Source organism: Balaenoptera acutorostrata, chromosome 11 (genome assembly GCF_949987535.1).
Source record: "Balaenoptera acutorostrata chromosome 11, mBalAcu1.1, whole genome shotgun sequence".
NCBI classification, from domain to species: domain Eukaryota; kingdom Metazoa; phylum Chordata; class Mammalia; order Artiodactyla; family Balaenopteridae; genus Balaenoptera; species Balaenoptera acutorostrata.
In genome coordinates, this window is record NC_080074.1 from 4,464,354 (window position 1) to 4,479,596 (window position 15,243).

Below are 15,243 nucleotides of genomic sequence, written 5' to 3' on the forward strand. Positions count from 1 at the left end.
TCAGTTTGATACAATTCCACTTGTCTATTTTTGCTTTTGTTGCTTGTGCTTTTGGTATCATATCCAAAAAAATCGTTGCCCAGAGCAATGTCAAGAAGCTTTTTCCCTATGTTTTCTTTCAGTAGTTTCATAGTTTCAGGTATTACATTTAAGTCTTTAATCCATTTTGAGTTAATTTTTGTGTATGGTGTCCATTTTGTATAAGGGTCCAATTTTATTCTTCTGCATGTGAATATCCAGTTTTCCCAACACTATTTATTGAAGAGACTGTCTTTTCCCCATTGTGTGTTCTTGGCACCTTTGTTGAAGATCAGTTAACTATAGATGCTTAGATTTCTTTCTGGACTCTCTATTCTGTTCCATTGTTCTGTATGTTTTTATGACAGTACCACACTGCTTTGATTACTGTAGCTATGTAATGTAACTTCAGATCAGGAAGTGTGATGCCTCCAGCCTTGTTCTTCTTCCCAGCTCATCTGTCTTAGTCCATTTGGGCTATTATAATAAGATACCACAGACTTCATAGCTTGTAAACTATAGAAAGTTATTTCTCGCAGTTCTGGGGACTAAAAGTGCAAGCTTAGGGTGCCAGCATGGTTGGGTGAAGGCTCTCTTCTGTGCAGACTTTTCATTGTATCCTCACATGTGGATGGGACTAGGGAGCCTTGTAGGATCTTTTTATAAGGACACTAATACCATTCATGAGGGCTCCACTGTCATGACCTAATCACCTCCCAAAGGCCTCACCTTCTAACAATATGACCTTTGGGGTTAGGATTTCATCATATGAATTCAGTGGGGACACAAACATTCAGACCATTACACCATCCTATTTAAAATTGCTATGCCTCTTTCTCCTACATAGAGACTACCACACCCCCTTCCACCTCTACTTTACTCCTTAGCACTTAACACTTCCTCGCATGATAGTCATTTTACTTACATATCTCATTTTTATCTGTCTCCATTATTAGGATATAAGCTCCTTGAGGTCAGACGTCTGTTATGTTCACCACTGTAGAGCACTCCTTGGCATGTAGTAGACACTCAATATTTGTTGACTGATTAAATGCATTTATTAACATGTATATTATTGCATAACTGGCTATTTCAGTAAGAAAAAAATTTTATTAAGCTTTCAATAGTTGTTGATATATGTCTGGTATTTATACTTCCTATAACAGCCTTTATTCTTTTATTTTAGGGGGATGCTCAGAATATTATTTTGATGATAGTCCTGTGAGTCGTTCTGCTTATATCACAGAGTTAGAAAAGATAGGCATAATAGTCAAAGCACAGAACTGTCTAGTTTTTCAGGTAAGTAGCTTGTAGTATTTTATTTTATTCATGATTTTGAAAATATATCATTATATTTTATATGTTGGTGTGCTTAACTATTTTTAACAGGGAACTGTGGAGTCAATTTCAGTGAAAAAACCCAAAGAAAGAACGCAGTTTTTTGAGGAAATCAGCACTTCAAGAGCACTTATAGGAGAATATGAGGAAAAGAAAAGAAAGTTACAGAAAGCTGAAGAAGATGCACAGTTTAATTTTAATAAGAAAAAAAATGTAGCTGCAGAGCGTAAACATGCAAAATTAGAGAAGGAAGAGGTAAGGTGTCATGATGTAACCAATTAAGTGTTCGATACAAAAACTTTGTGTTAGAATTTTAAGTATTGGTGTGGGGTTACTAAAAAGATGCTTTTAATAACATAAGACAAAGTCCAATATTCATCAAAGATAAACTTTTTGATGTATTTTCCACTCTTCGGGTTTTTTTCTCCCAAATAGGCAGGACAACCTGCACTGCAAAGATGTCTGATTTTCCCAACTAAAATTAAACTTGAGGGATTTATATCTTATATTGCAGAGGCTCTCAAACTTTTGGATCTTGTCCTCTTATACTTTAAAAATTATTGAGGACCCCAAAGAGTTTCTGTTCATGTGGGTTGTATCTATTTATATATATTGTATTTAAAATTAAAACTGAGACATTTTAAAAATACATTTTAATGATTAGTGTAAAAATAACAATAATAAACTCATTTCATATTAAAATAAGTAACATATTTTTATGAAAAATAAGAGTTTTCTAAAACCAAATAATTAGAAGAGTGGTATTGTTTTACCTTTTTATAATCTCCTTAATATCTGGCTTAATAGAAGACAGACAAATTCTCATATCTGCTTCTGTATTAAATCTTATTTGTGCTAAGACCTAGCGGCGTTACCCTCCATTGGCTTTTACAGCATCAGTGCAGATGTCAACACAGTGAAAAAGGCAAATAAAATCTGAGTATTATTATGAAAATAGTTTTGACCTCAGGGGCTCCGTGAAGGAGTAAAACTGTAAAACTCTAGGAGGCCATAGCCACACTTTGTGAATGCCATTCTGTGGTAGTTCTTCTTCTTTTTTTTTTTTTTTTAATTAATTAATTAATTTTTTGGCTGCGTTGGGTCTTCGTTGCTGCGCGCAGGCTTTCTCTAGTTGTGGCGAGCGGGGGCTACTCTGTGTTGCAGTGCGCAGGCTTCTCTTGCTGTAGGGCAAGGGCTCTAGGTGCGTGGGCTTCAATAGTTGTGGCTCGTGGGCTTAGTTGCCCTGCGGCATGTGGGGTCTTCCTGGACCAGGGCTCAAACCCGTGTCCCCTGCATTAGCAGGCGGATTCCCAACCACTGCGCCACCAGGGAAGTCCCTCTGTGTTAGTTCTTGGTGCCCTTCACAATGTCTAATGTAGTGCCTTGTATATTGTTGATAACTGTTTGCCTTTAGAGTAATCTTTTTCAAATACAAATCAGATTCTGTCTTTGTCTTGCATAAAACCTCTTCCAGAGCAGTGCTTCCCACTACGCTGAGAATCTAGTCTCCCTTTCCAGCCTGCTGATCTGCCCCTTGTTCACCTCTGAAGCTTTAACTTCCTCTACTCTCCTACCACACTGACCTTTATTATTTATTGGAAGCACCATGCTCCCTTCTATCCTGGAGCTTTTGCTATTTCCTCTCCCTAGATAGTTGTACGCCTGATTTTTACATGGCTGGTACTCTCATTCAAGTTTTCATAAAAAAGCCACGTACTCAGGCAGGCATTTGCTGTCCACGCCCCCAATCTAAATTAGCATCCCTTCCCTGGTACTATTGCATTACTCTATTTTGTTTCTTTTGTAGCATTTTTTTTTTTAAGATTTATTATTTATTTATTTATTTTGGCTGCGCCGGGTCTTAATTGCGGCATGCAGGATCTTTTTTTTTGAGTTGTGGCATGTGGACTTCTTAGTTGCGGCATGCATGCAGAATCTAGTTCCCCGACCAGAGATCGAACCTGAGCCCCCTGCATTGGGAGCACAGAGTCTTACCCACTGGACCACCAGGGAAGTCCCTATTGTAGCATATTTTGCTGTATGAAATTATCTTGTGTATTATTTGTTTGCTTATTTAATCTCTGACTCCTCTTCTTCCCTCCCTGCCCCATTAAAATAACTAGATTATAAACTTACAAGAGCAGAGACTGTTTCAGTCTTGTTTTCTACTATATTTCCAGTACATAGAAGAGGGCTTGGCACACAATAGGCAATTAATAAATATTTGAAGAAATAAATGAAAAGTGGATGTGTTCCTTATTAGTGATGTTTCTCTGTTTTCTTCACATTTTTATATGTATGTGTATGTCCTTGGTTTTGTCAGAAAGGGGTGGTGTTAAGTGAAAGTCAAACTATAGTATGCATAATATACTCAAACAGCTTACAGCAGTGTAGAATTGCAGACCTTTAAACATTGTAAGGACAGTTAGAGTAGTCCACCTTCCCAGTTATTTTTTACAACATCCTGGCAGACGGCCGTTTACCCATTACTTGGAATATTTCATTGATTAAGAGCTTTCCTCTTAAGGCAGCACTTTCCTTTATTTCTTTATTAATAACACAAATACTAAAGAAATTCTTCCATCTCACATATAATTTAGAACTTTAAAATAGTCCTATTAGTTCTATTCCTAGAAAAAATTATATCCTATAGAAGGAATTTTACCTGGAATCATTGAATTTAAAGTCTCTAGGGACCTTAAAAGTCATATAACTTCCTTCAGTTTACAAATGAGGAAGTTGATGTCAGACATGCTTGCCAAACTCTGAGGTCAAGACAAAAATGGGACAGGACTCGGTTAATGGGTGGCCCTTCATGGTTCTTACCACCATACCACTGAGTGCATGAATATAAAATCCTTTACTGGGCTTCCCTGGTGGCACAGCAGTTAAGAATCCGCCTGCCAGTGCAGGGGACATGGGTTCGTGTCCTGGTCCAGGAAGATCCCACGTGCCACGGAGCAACTAGGCCCGTGCGCCACAACTACTGAGCCTGCTTTCTAGAGCCCGTGAGCCTCAACTACTGAAGCCCGCGTGCCTAGAGCCTGTGCTCCACAACAAGAGAAGCCACCGAGATGAGAAGCCCGTGCACCACAACAAAGACCCAACTCAGCCAAAAATAAATAAAGAAATTTTAGAAAATAAATAAATAAAATCCTTTACTGGTTTATTGTAGAAGCATATGCAGAAGCCTTCTCCAAATAATGGTACTTTTGGCAAGAATAACATTTGTTAATGATGTAAATAAAAATTCATTAGAGATCATTTGTTGGCACTCTGGTTGAGTTTATGGAAAGGTCAATGTAAAACACACTCCCTTTTAACTGTTGTTGAATTGTACTGTTTTATAGGCAGAACGTTACCAGAGTCTCCTTGAAGAACTGAAAATAAACAAGATACAACTGCAGCTTTTCCAACTGTATCACAATGAGAAAAAAATTTCTTTTCTAAACAGTGAGTTAGAGCGTGTGAATAAGGATTTGAGTGTCACAAAAGAGTCTCTTTCTCGTCATGAAAACATAGTTAAAGCCAAGAAAAAGGAACATGGAATGTTAAGCAGACAACTGCAACAAACAGAAAAAGAATTAAAGTGAGTTTTCAAAATAGTTATTAACAGTTGGATTTTATGTAGATTGATAGAAAAAATAAAAATATAAGTGACACTTTGTAAGTTGATCTTTTAAATAAACTTTTTTACTTTGGAATACTTTTAGATATACAGAAAAATTCTAAGGATAGTACAGAGAGTTCCCATATTCCCCACACAATTTCTCTCACCTATAACATCTTATATTTTTAGTATGATACACTTGTCAGAATTAATTAACCAATATTTATACATTATTATTAACTAAAGTCCGTACTTTATTCATATTTTTTTAGGTTTTACCTAATGTTCTTTTTCCGATCCAGTATACCATATTATATTTAGTCATCATGTCTTCTTAGGCTCCTCTTGGTTGTGACAGTTTTAGACTTTCCTTGTTTTTGATGTCCTTGACAGTTTTAAGAAGCTTTGGTGAGGTTTTTTGTAGAATGTATCTCAATTAGGATTTGTCTGTTAGTTTTCTCATAATTAGACAGCGTTTATGGGTTTGGAGGAAGAAGACCACAGAGGTAAAATGCCATTATCATCACATTATATCAGGGTTGTCAAATATCATATATGGGGAATTCCCTGGCGGTCCAGTGGTTACGACTCTGCACTCTCACTGCTGAGGGCCCCGTTCGATCCCTGGTCGGGGAACTAAAATCCCACAAGCTGCATGATGTGGACAATAAATAAATAAATTAAATAAAGTGGCTATACCAAAATTTTAAAAATATATATCATGTATGTTATATGACATATCATCTATCTAAGATATCATAGTATCAGCATGACATCATTATTATTATTTTTTGTTTGTTTGTTTTGGCTGCACCACGCGGCATATAGGATCTTAGTTCCCCGATCAGGGATCAAACGCATGCCCCTGCATTGGGAGTGCAGAGTCTTAACCACTGGACCACCAGGGAAGTCCCATATCGTTATTGATGTTGACCTTTTCTTGCTTATCTGTAACCTCCTATTCCAACAGTAAGAAATCTGGGTTCCACAGTCTCCCATCCATTTGCTTAATTGTTCAATTCCAGTAATCATGTATGGCAGTATCAGAATTATTAACCCATATCCTTGTGGGAAGCAACTTTATCAACTGGAGTACAAGGCTTATGTACAATCCCTTTTGCTTTTAGTTTTATGGACTCCACTCATTTCCAGAGTTACTTAGGTTAGCACGTTTCCCCCCACCCTCTTCAATAAGGTTGTTTCATACATTTGTAATACAGTTAGATTCTTTAGTCACATTCTACATTCTGTCTAGGATCCCTCGGCCTCCTAAGTGATTTTTTTTTAATTTGATACATTAAGATTCACTCCTGCTGCTGTAAATTTCTATAAGTTTTGACAAATGCATGATGTCATATGTCCACCACTACAGTATCATACAGAGTAGCTTATCACTCTTAAAAAATTCCCCTGGGACTTCCCTGGTGGCGCAGTGGTTAAGAATCGCCTGCCAACGCAGGGGACACAGGTTTGAGCCCTGATCCAGGAAGATCCCACATGCCGCAGAGCAACTAAGCCTGTGAGCCACAACTACTGAGCCTGCGTTCTAGTGCCCGCGAGCCACAACTGCTGGAGCCCGCGTGTCTAGAGCCTGTGCTCTACAACAAAGAGAAGCCACCGCAATGAGAAGCCCGCACACCGCAACAAAGAGTAGCCTACGCTCGCCGCAACTAGAGAAAGCCCGTGCACAGCAACGAAGACCCAACGCAGCCAAAAAATAAGTAAATAAATAATAAATAAATGTATTAAAAAAAAAATTCCCCTGTGCTTCACCTATTTGGCTCTCCCTCGCCATCTGGTAACCACTGATCTGCTTATAGTCTCTGAAAGTCAATTTTTATCGTTTCTTTTTAAATGTATAATTTGATCAAAAGAACTTCCCTTTATACACTATAAAATTAAATTTCCTTTAAAGCAAACTTTATTTTTCTTTTTAGATCTCTTGAAGCACTTTTAAATCAGAAGAAGCCTCAGTACATTAAAGCTAAAGAAAACACTTCTCACCACCTCAAGAAGTTAGATGCAGCTAAGAAATCAATAAAGGACAGTGAAAAACAACGTTCTAAACAGGAAGATGACATAAAGGCCTTAGAGACAGAGCTGGTTGATTTAGATGGTGCATGGAGAAGTTTTGAAAAGCAGATTGAGGAAGAAATTTTACATAAAGGGCGAGACATTGAACTAGAAGCCAGTCAGGTGAAAAAGTTGACATATGGGAAATCATTTGTTTCTATTGTTTCAGCTTCTCCTTTTAATTAGAAAAAAATTAAAGGATGACCTCTCTTTCTGATATTTTAAGAGATTTTCCTCAGAATTTAAATTATGAGGATTTAAATTTTTCAGCCTGTATGTAGAATCTAAATTTAATCTTTACAGTAGGCTATTTTTCCTTCATAAAATTAGATGACATAACATTTATGAGTTAATTAAAGTCATAGAAAATACTTCAACAAGGTTACATGGTATCATTTTGTAATAAAAGTTAGGTAATTAAATTATATTCTTATGTTTTTAAGGTAATCATTTTTTTCCTCTCATGAATATTGTAAAAACTTAAAAGTCAGATAATATATGGCTTTGAAGAAACATGATCACTTAATTGACTGAAGGGAAATTGATTCCTTAATATTATTTAAAATGTTAAGTGATTAATTGATATCCATTTAGTACATAAGATTTAATTATAAGTCAATAGTAGATATCCAAAAATTTATAATTGAGTTTTCAAACATTCCCTCAACTAAATTTCTGTCATTTATCTCTTTCATTAATTTTATAATAACCTTATATCACAATATATATACTAAAATAATTGTGACTGTATAAATAGAAAAATACACAATTTTCTCTGAACTCCTTTCTTTTTTAAGAATTTTAATGAGTTTTAATGTTCTTTCTCTTTTAAGAATTTCTTACAGAGACCTTATAGAGTTGGTTTTCAATACCTTATTGATCTATCTAAACAGTTTTAAATAAGACGTTCATTTTACGTTCATGCTATCTTAGCCAGAGAAAATGGCTAATTATGGTCTAATTCATATAAAACATAATTTTGACAAGTTTAATTATCTGCTAGTGAAGGATAGCATATAAAGAATTTCCTCTCATGCTTCTTTAAGTGAGTTAGCAATGTTTAAATGCTCTTTATACAGCTGGATCAATACAAAGAACTTAAGGAACAAGTAAGAAAGAAAGTGGGTATAATGACCCAACAATTGAAAAAGCTGCAGTGGGAACAAAAGGCTGATGAAGACAGACTGGCATTTGAAAAGAGGAGGCATGGGGAAGCTCAGGTACCTTGGTTTGGGCAGTAATGATTTAGAATTATTTTTCATGAAATTTTATTCCCATTTTTATATTGGTTTTTCAGTATATAAATGGATTTACATCAGACATAAGGAATTAATTAAATTTTCTGGATTACCTGTTAGGCTGCTTAGTATTGTATCATTTAGGTGCTCTTTCATGGTCTAAGATATAAACAGACAGTATCTTCATACATATAGTCAGTAAGCATTTTATGTGTATAATGATAGGTGTGGGCAGATGATATTGTCTGTTCTTACATGTAGGTTAGTCCAGTGAGGTTAGGAGGAGGGTTGATAAAGGAAAAAAACAAGTATCATAATGTAGGTGAAAAGTCATTTGGAAACATTAAGGACATAGGCCAAGAGGAGCTTAATAGTCTACATGAGAGGTAACCATCAAGACAGCATTACAGTGTTCTGCCTTAGAGTAAGGCAGACCTGGCTTCCATCCAGTCTTGTCCTGTCACTGACCTGTGCTCGTATAAATAAATCATTTCACTTCTCTGAACTTTGATTTCTTAATTTGAACAATGAGGTTAGGTATGTCATTTTTTATGGCTGAGTAACATTCCACTGTATATATAATATACCACATCTTCTTTATCCATTCATCTATTGATGGACACTTAGGTTGCTTCCATATCTTGGCTATTGTAAAAAATACTGCAGTGAACATGGGAGTGCATATATCTTTTTTAATTATTGTGTTTGTTTTCTTTGCATAAGTATTCAGGAGTGGTATTGCTGGATCATGTGGTAGTTCAATTTTTAATTTTGTGAGAAATCTCCATACGGTTTTCCATAGTGGCTGCACCAATTTACATTCCCACCAGCAGTAGGAGAGTTCACTTTTCTCCACATCCTTGCCAGCACTTGTTATTTGTCTTCTTTGTAATGGCCATTCTGACAGGGGTGAGGTGATATCTCATTGTGGTTTTGATTTGCATTTCCTGCTGATTAGTGATGTTGAGCATCTTTTCATGTGCCTGCTGGCTGTCTATATGTCTTCCTTGGAAAAACGTCTATTCAGGTACCCTGCCCATTTTTTAATTAGGTCTTTCTTTTTTTATAAATTTATTTTATTTTATTTATTTTTGGCTGCGTTGGGTCTTTGCTAGGTGCAGGCTTTCTCTAGTTGCAGCGAGCGGAGGCTACTCTTCATTGTGGTGCACGGGCTTCTCATTGCAGTGGCTTCTCTTGTTGCGGAGCACGGGCTCTAGGTGTGCGGGCTTCAGTAGTTGTGGCACGTGGGCTCAGTAGTTGTGGCTCGTGGGCTCTAGAGTGCAGGCTCAGTAGTTGTGGCACATGGGCTTAGTTGCTCCACAGCACGTGGGATCTTCCCGGACCAGGGAGCGAACCTGTGTCCCCTGCATTGGCAGGCAGATTCTTAACCACTGTGCCACCAGGGAAGTCCAGGTCTTTTTTTTTTTTTTTTTTTTTAATAAATTTATTTATTTATCTATTTATGGCTGTGTTGGGTCTTCGTTTCTGTGCAAGGGCCTTCTCTAGTCGTGGCAAGCGGGGGCCACTCTTCATCGCGGTGCATGGGCCTCTCATTATCGCGGCCTCTCTTGTTGCGGAGCACAGGCTCCAGATGTGCAGGCTCAGTAGTTGTGGCTCACGGGCCTAGCCGCTCCGTGGCATGTGGGATCCTCCCGGACCGGGGCACGAACCCGTCTCCCCTGCATTAGCAGGCGGATTCCCAACCGCTGTGCCACCAGGGAAGCCCCAGGTCTTTTTTTTATGTGGAGTTGTATGAGTTCTTTCTATGTTTTGGATGTTAACCCCTTATCATATATATTGTTCGCAAACATCTCCCATTCAAAGCTGCTACCTCAGTTTAGGTCACTATAAACTTCCCTCTTAGAACTGCTTTTGCTGCATTCCATAGATTTTGGATCATTGTATTTTCATTTGTCTTGGTGTTTTTGTTAATTTCTTCTTTGATTTCTTCATCAATCCATTGGTTGTTTAGTAGTAATTGTTTAGTCTCCACATATTTGTGTTTTTGGCAGGTTTTTCCTTGTAGTTGATTTCTAGTCTCTGTTGTGGTCAGAAAAGATTCTTGATATGATTTTAGTTTTCTTAAATGTATTGCGACTTGCTTTGTGGCCTAGCATGCAATCTATCCTGGGGAATGTACTAAGTGCACTTGAAAAGAATGTTTATTTTGCTGTTTGGGTATGAAATGTCATATATATATCTATTAATTTCATCTGATCTAATATGCTGTTTAAGGCCAGTGTTTCCTTATTGATTTTCTGTCTGGATGAATTGTCCATTGATGTAACTGGAGTGTTGAAGTCTCCTCCTGTTTTTGTGTATCTGTCAATTTCTCCCTTTATGTCTCTGTTAATATTTGCTTTATGTATTTAGGTGCTCCTATGTTGGGTGCATATATACTTAAAATTGTTATCTCTTCTTGTTGGTTTGATCGCTTTATCATTATATAATAATGCCCATCTTTGTTTTAAAGACTGTTTTGTCTGATATAAGTATTGCCACTTCAGCTTTCTTTTTGTTTCCATTTGCATGGAGTACCTTATTCCATCCCCTCACTTTCAGTCTGTGTGTGTCTCTAGATCTGAAGTGAGTCTCCTGTAGGCAGCATAAACATATTTTTAAAATTCATTCAATAACTCCATGTCTTTTATTTATTTATTTATTTATTTGAAATTCACGTTCTTTTATTTATTTATTTATTTATTTATTTATTTATGACTGTGTTGAGTCTTCGTTTCTGTGCTAGGGCTTTCTCCAGTTGCGGCAAGTGGGGACCACTCTTCATCGCGGTGCGCGGGCCTCTCACCATCGCGGCCTCTCTTGTTGCGGAGCACAGGCTCCAGACGCGCAGGCTCAGTAATTGTGGCTCACAGGCCCAGTCGCTCCGTGGCACATGGGATCCTCCCAGACCAGGGCTCGAACCCGTGTCCCCCGCATTGGCAGGCAGACTCTCAACCACTGTGCCACCAGGGAAGCCCCCATGTCTTTTGATTGAAGCATTTAGTCCATTTACATTTAAAGTAATTATTGATAGGTATGTACTCATTGCCATTTTGTTCATTGTTTTTGGGTCGCTTTGTAATTATTTTTTGTTCCTTTCATCTTTTGTCCTCTTCCCTTGTGATTTCATGACTATTTTTAGTGTTATATTTGGATTCCTTTCCTCTTTTTTTGTGTGTATGTGTCATAGGCTTTTGGTTTGTGGTTACCATGAGGTTCATATATAATATATGAACATGTTATGTTATATGTAACATGTAATATATATGATTCATATATACATATGATTATTTTAAGTTGATATCTTAAGTTCCATTGCATTCTAACAACCTCACATTTTTACTCCCTCTTTAAGTTTAATGTTCTTTTGTTTTTGGTTTTTTTTTAAATAAATAAAGTTATTTATTTATGGCTGCGTCAGGTCTTCTTCGTTGCTGCGCGCGGGCTTTCTCTAGTTGCGGTGAGCGGGGGCTGCTCTTCATTGCTGTGCACAGGCTTCTGACTGCGGTGGCTTCTCTTGTTGCGGAGCACAGGCTCTAGGCACGTGGGCTTTAGTAGTTGTGGCTCGTGGACTGTAGAGCACAGGCTCAGTAGTTGTGGCGCACAGGCTTAGTTGCTCTGTGGCATGTGGGATCTTCCCAGACCAGGGCTCGAACCTGTGTCCCCTGCATTGGCAGGCAGATTCTTAACCACTGCACCACCAGGGAAGTCCCAAGTTTAACGTTTTTGACATCATATTTTACATCTTTTTGTTTTGTATATCCTTTAACTACTTATTGTGGTTACAGATGATTTTACTACTTTTGTCTTTTAACCTTCCTACTAGCTCTATAAGTGGTTTATCTACTTCCTTTACTGTAGGTTTGCCTTTACCAGTGAGGTTTTTCTTTCCATAATTTTCAGATTTCTAGTTGTGGCCTTTTCTTTTCCATTTTGAAAAGTCCCTTTAACATTTCTTATACAGCCAGTTCAGTGGTGCTGAGCTCTTAGCTTTTGCTTGTCTGTAAAACTCATTTTCACTCTTTCAAATTTGCATGATAGCCTTGCCTGGTAGAGTTTTGGTTGTAGGTGTTTCCCTTTCATCACTTAGAGTATATTGTGCTACTCCCTTCTGGTCTGCAAAGTTTCTGCTGAAAAGTCAGCTCATAGTCTTATGGGAGTTTCCTTATACATGACTAGTTGCTTTTCTTTTGCTGCTTTTAAGAATCTCTCTTTATCTTTAATTTTTGCCATTTTAATTATAAAGTGTCTTGGTATGGATCTCTTTGGGTTCATCTTGTTTAGGACTCTGTGCTTCCTGGACCTGGATGTTTGTTTGTTTCCCCAGGTTAGGGAAGTTTTAAGCTATTATTTCTTCAAATAAGTTCTCTGCCCCTTTTTCTCTCTCTTCTCCTTCTGGGACCCCTGTAATGCTAATGTTAGTACACTTGATATTGTCCCAGAGGTCTGTTAAACTATGCTCATTTTTTAAAATTCTTCTTTCTGTTTTGCTTGGGCAATTTCCAGTACTCTGTCTTCCAGATTGCTGATCTGTTCCTCTGTATCATCTAATCTTCTGTTGATTCCTTCTAGTGAACTTTTTTTTTTTAAATTTATTTTATTTTTGGCTGCATTGGGTCTTCATTACTGCATACAGGCTTTCTCTAGTTGCAGTGAGCAGGGGCTACTCTTCATTGCAGTGTGTGGGCTTCTCATTGCAGTGGCTTCTCTAGGCACACGGGCTTCAGTAGTTACAGCACACGGGCTCAGTAGTTGCGGCACATGGGCTCTAGGGCACGTGGGCTTCAGTAGTTGTGGTGCATGGCCTTCGTTGTTCTGCAGCATTTGGGATCTTCCCGGACCTGGGATCGAATCCATGTCCCCTGCATTGGCAGGCGGATTCTTAACCACTGCACCACCAGAGAAGTCCCCTAGTGAACTTTTTATTTCAGTTATTGTATTCTTAATCTGTTTGGTTCTTTTTTATATTTGCTAACTCTTTGTTGAAATTCTCATTGTGTTTGCCCATTCTTCTGCCTATTTTGGTGAGCATCTTTATGATCATTACCTTGGAGCATCTTTACGGAGTGGATTGCTCCTCTTCATTTCCTTTAGTTCTTTTTCTGAGGTTTTGTCTTTTTATAAAAAAAAATATTTATTTGGTTGTGCTGGGTCTTAGTTGTTGCTTGCAGTTTCCTTAGTTGCGGCTTGCCAGCTCCTTAGTTGCAGCACGTGGGCTCCTTCGTTGCAGCACATGGGCTCCTTAGTTGTGGCTTGAGGGCTCCTTAGTTGCAGATCGCCGGTTCCTTAGTTGTGGCATATGAGCTCCTTAGTTGTGGCACATGGGCTCCTTTGTTGCAGCAGGCAGTCTCCTTAGTTGCGGCAGGCAAGCTCCTTAGTTACGGCATGCAAACTCTTAGTTGTGGCATGCATGTGGGATCTAGTTTCCTGACCAGGGATCGAACCTGGGCCCCCTGCATTGGGAGCATGGAGTCTTAACCGTTGCGCCACCAGGGAAGTCCTCTGAGGTTTTGTCTTAATCCTTTATTTGGAACATATTCCCCTGTCCTCTCATTTTACCTAATTCTCTGTGTGTATTTCTATGTTTTAGGTAGATTGTTTTTGCTTCCTAATCTTAAAGAAGTAGCCTTACGTAGGAGATGTCCTATGGGGCCCAGCAGCACACTCCCCTCTGGTGCCCCCTGTGTGGGCTGCATGCACCCTTCTGTTGGCAGGGAGGTAACTACTTGGGCATGCTGGTAGGTGGGGCAGGCCCCTGGCCCTGTTGGCTGCAAGGCCCTACTTTGTGCAGTGGTTGCGGCTGATGGAGGGTGAGATAGGCTTCCATGTGGTTGGCTGTGTGGCCTAAAGGACGCAGAGCTGCTACTGGCCCACTAATAGGTGAGGCCAGGTCCTGCATGGCTGGCTGCACAGCCTGGGAGTGCCCAGGGCTGCTGCTGACCGGTGGTGGGTGGGGCCCGGACTCCACATGACCAGTGTAGGCTTGCTGATGGGTGGTTTTAGGCTAGAGGAGGCTTCCAAAACAGTGCTTGCCAGCACTGGTGTCATCATAATAGAATGAGCTCAATGAGCTCCCCCAAATGGCTGCCACCAGCATCTGTGTCCCCAGAAAGAATCCCAGTTGCCTCCTGCCTCTCCAGGAGGTTCTCCAAGATCTCCTGGATCTGACCCAGGCTGCTTTCAATCTACTGCCTCTGGGCTGGGACTTAGAGCATATGAGATTTTGCATGCACCCTTTAAGAGTAGAGTCTCTGTTTCCCACAGTCCTCTGGCTCTCTGGTATGTAAACCCTGCTCATTTTCAAAGCCAGACGTTCTGGGGGCTCACCTTCCTGGTGCAGAACCCCCAGGCTGGGGAGCCCGATGTGGGGCTCTGACCCCTTGCTCTTTGGGGAGAACCTCTACGATCATCATATTTTTTCTGTTAATGAGTCCCCAACCCGGGGGTATTGGTCCTGACTGTACCATGTCTCTGCCCTGCTCACCTGTCTCGTGGTTCCTTCTTTATATCTTTTTTTTGTGGCAAATCTTTTCTGATAGTCTTCAGGTTTTTCTCATAGTTACTCTATAAGTAGTTGTAATTTTGGTATGCTCATGGAAGGAGGTGAATTCAGGGTTTTCCTACTCCTCCACCTTGGCCATACCCTCTGTATTCTTATAGCTTTAAATACCATCTGTTGATGACTCCCAAGTTTGTATTTCTAGCTCACAACCTCATATATCCAGCTGCTTCCTCATCATCTTCATTCTGGGTGTTGAACAGATATCTTACGTCCCAAACTGAACTTCTGCTCACACCCAAATGCACCCCAAACATAGTCTTTCCAGTCTCTGATGATGACAAATCAGTCTTACTCGCTGATGAGGTCAAAAATCTTGGAGTCCATCTTTGACTCTTTTAGGAAATTGTGTTGGCTCCACCTTCAAAGTATACCAAAAATCTTACCACTTCTCTCCATTTCTGTTG

At 39.2% G+C, this 15,243-nt stretch overlaps 1 protein-coding gene across 2 annotated transcripts in view; it reads left to right on the forward strand.

The window, feature by feature from the left end:
• Positions 1-15,243, forward strand: part of SMC1B (structural maintenance of chromosomes 1B) — a 92,001-nt gene that overhangs the window by 26,634 nt on the left and 50,124 nt on the right. For both annotated transcript variants that reach the window (XM_007189187.2, XM_028168257.2), the window contains exons 3-7: positions 1,205-1,317; positions 1,408-1,611; positions 4,707-4,945; positions 6,904-7,162; positions 8,119-8,259. In XM_007189187.2, the coding sequence (XP_007189249.2) occupies positions 1,205-1,317; positions 1,408-1,611; positions 4,707-4,945; positions 6,904-7,162; positions 8,119-8,259 (956 nt within the window). The remainder of the gene's footprint in view (positions 1-1,204; positions 1,318-1,407; positions 1,612-4,706; positions 4,946-6,903; positions 7,163-8,118; positions 8,260-15,243) is intronic.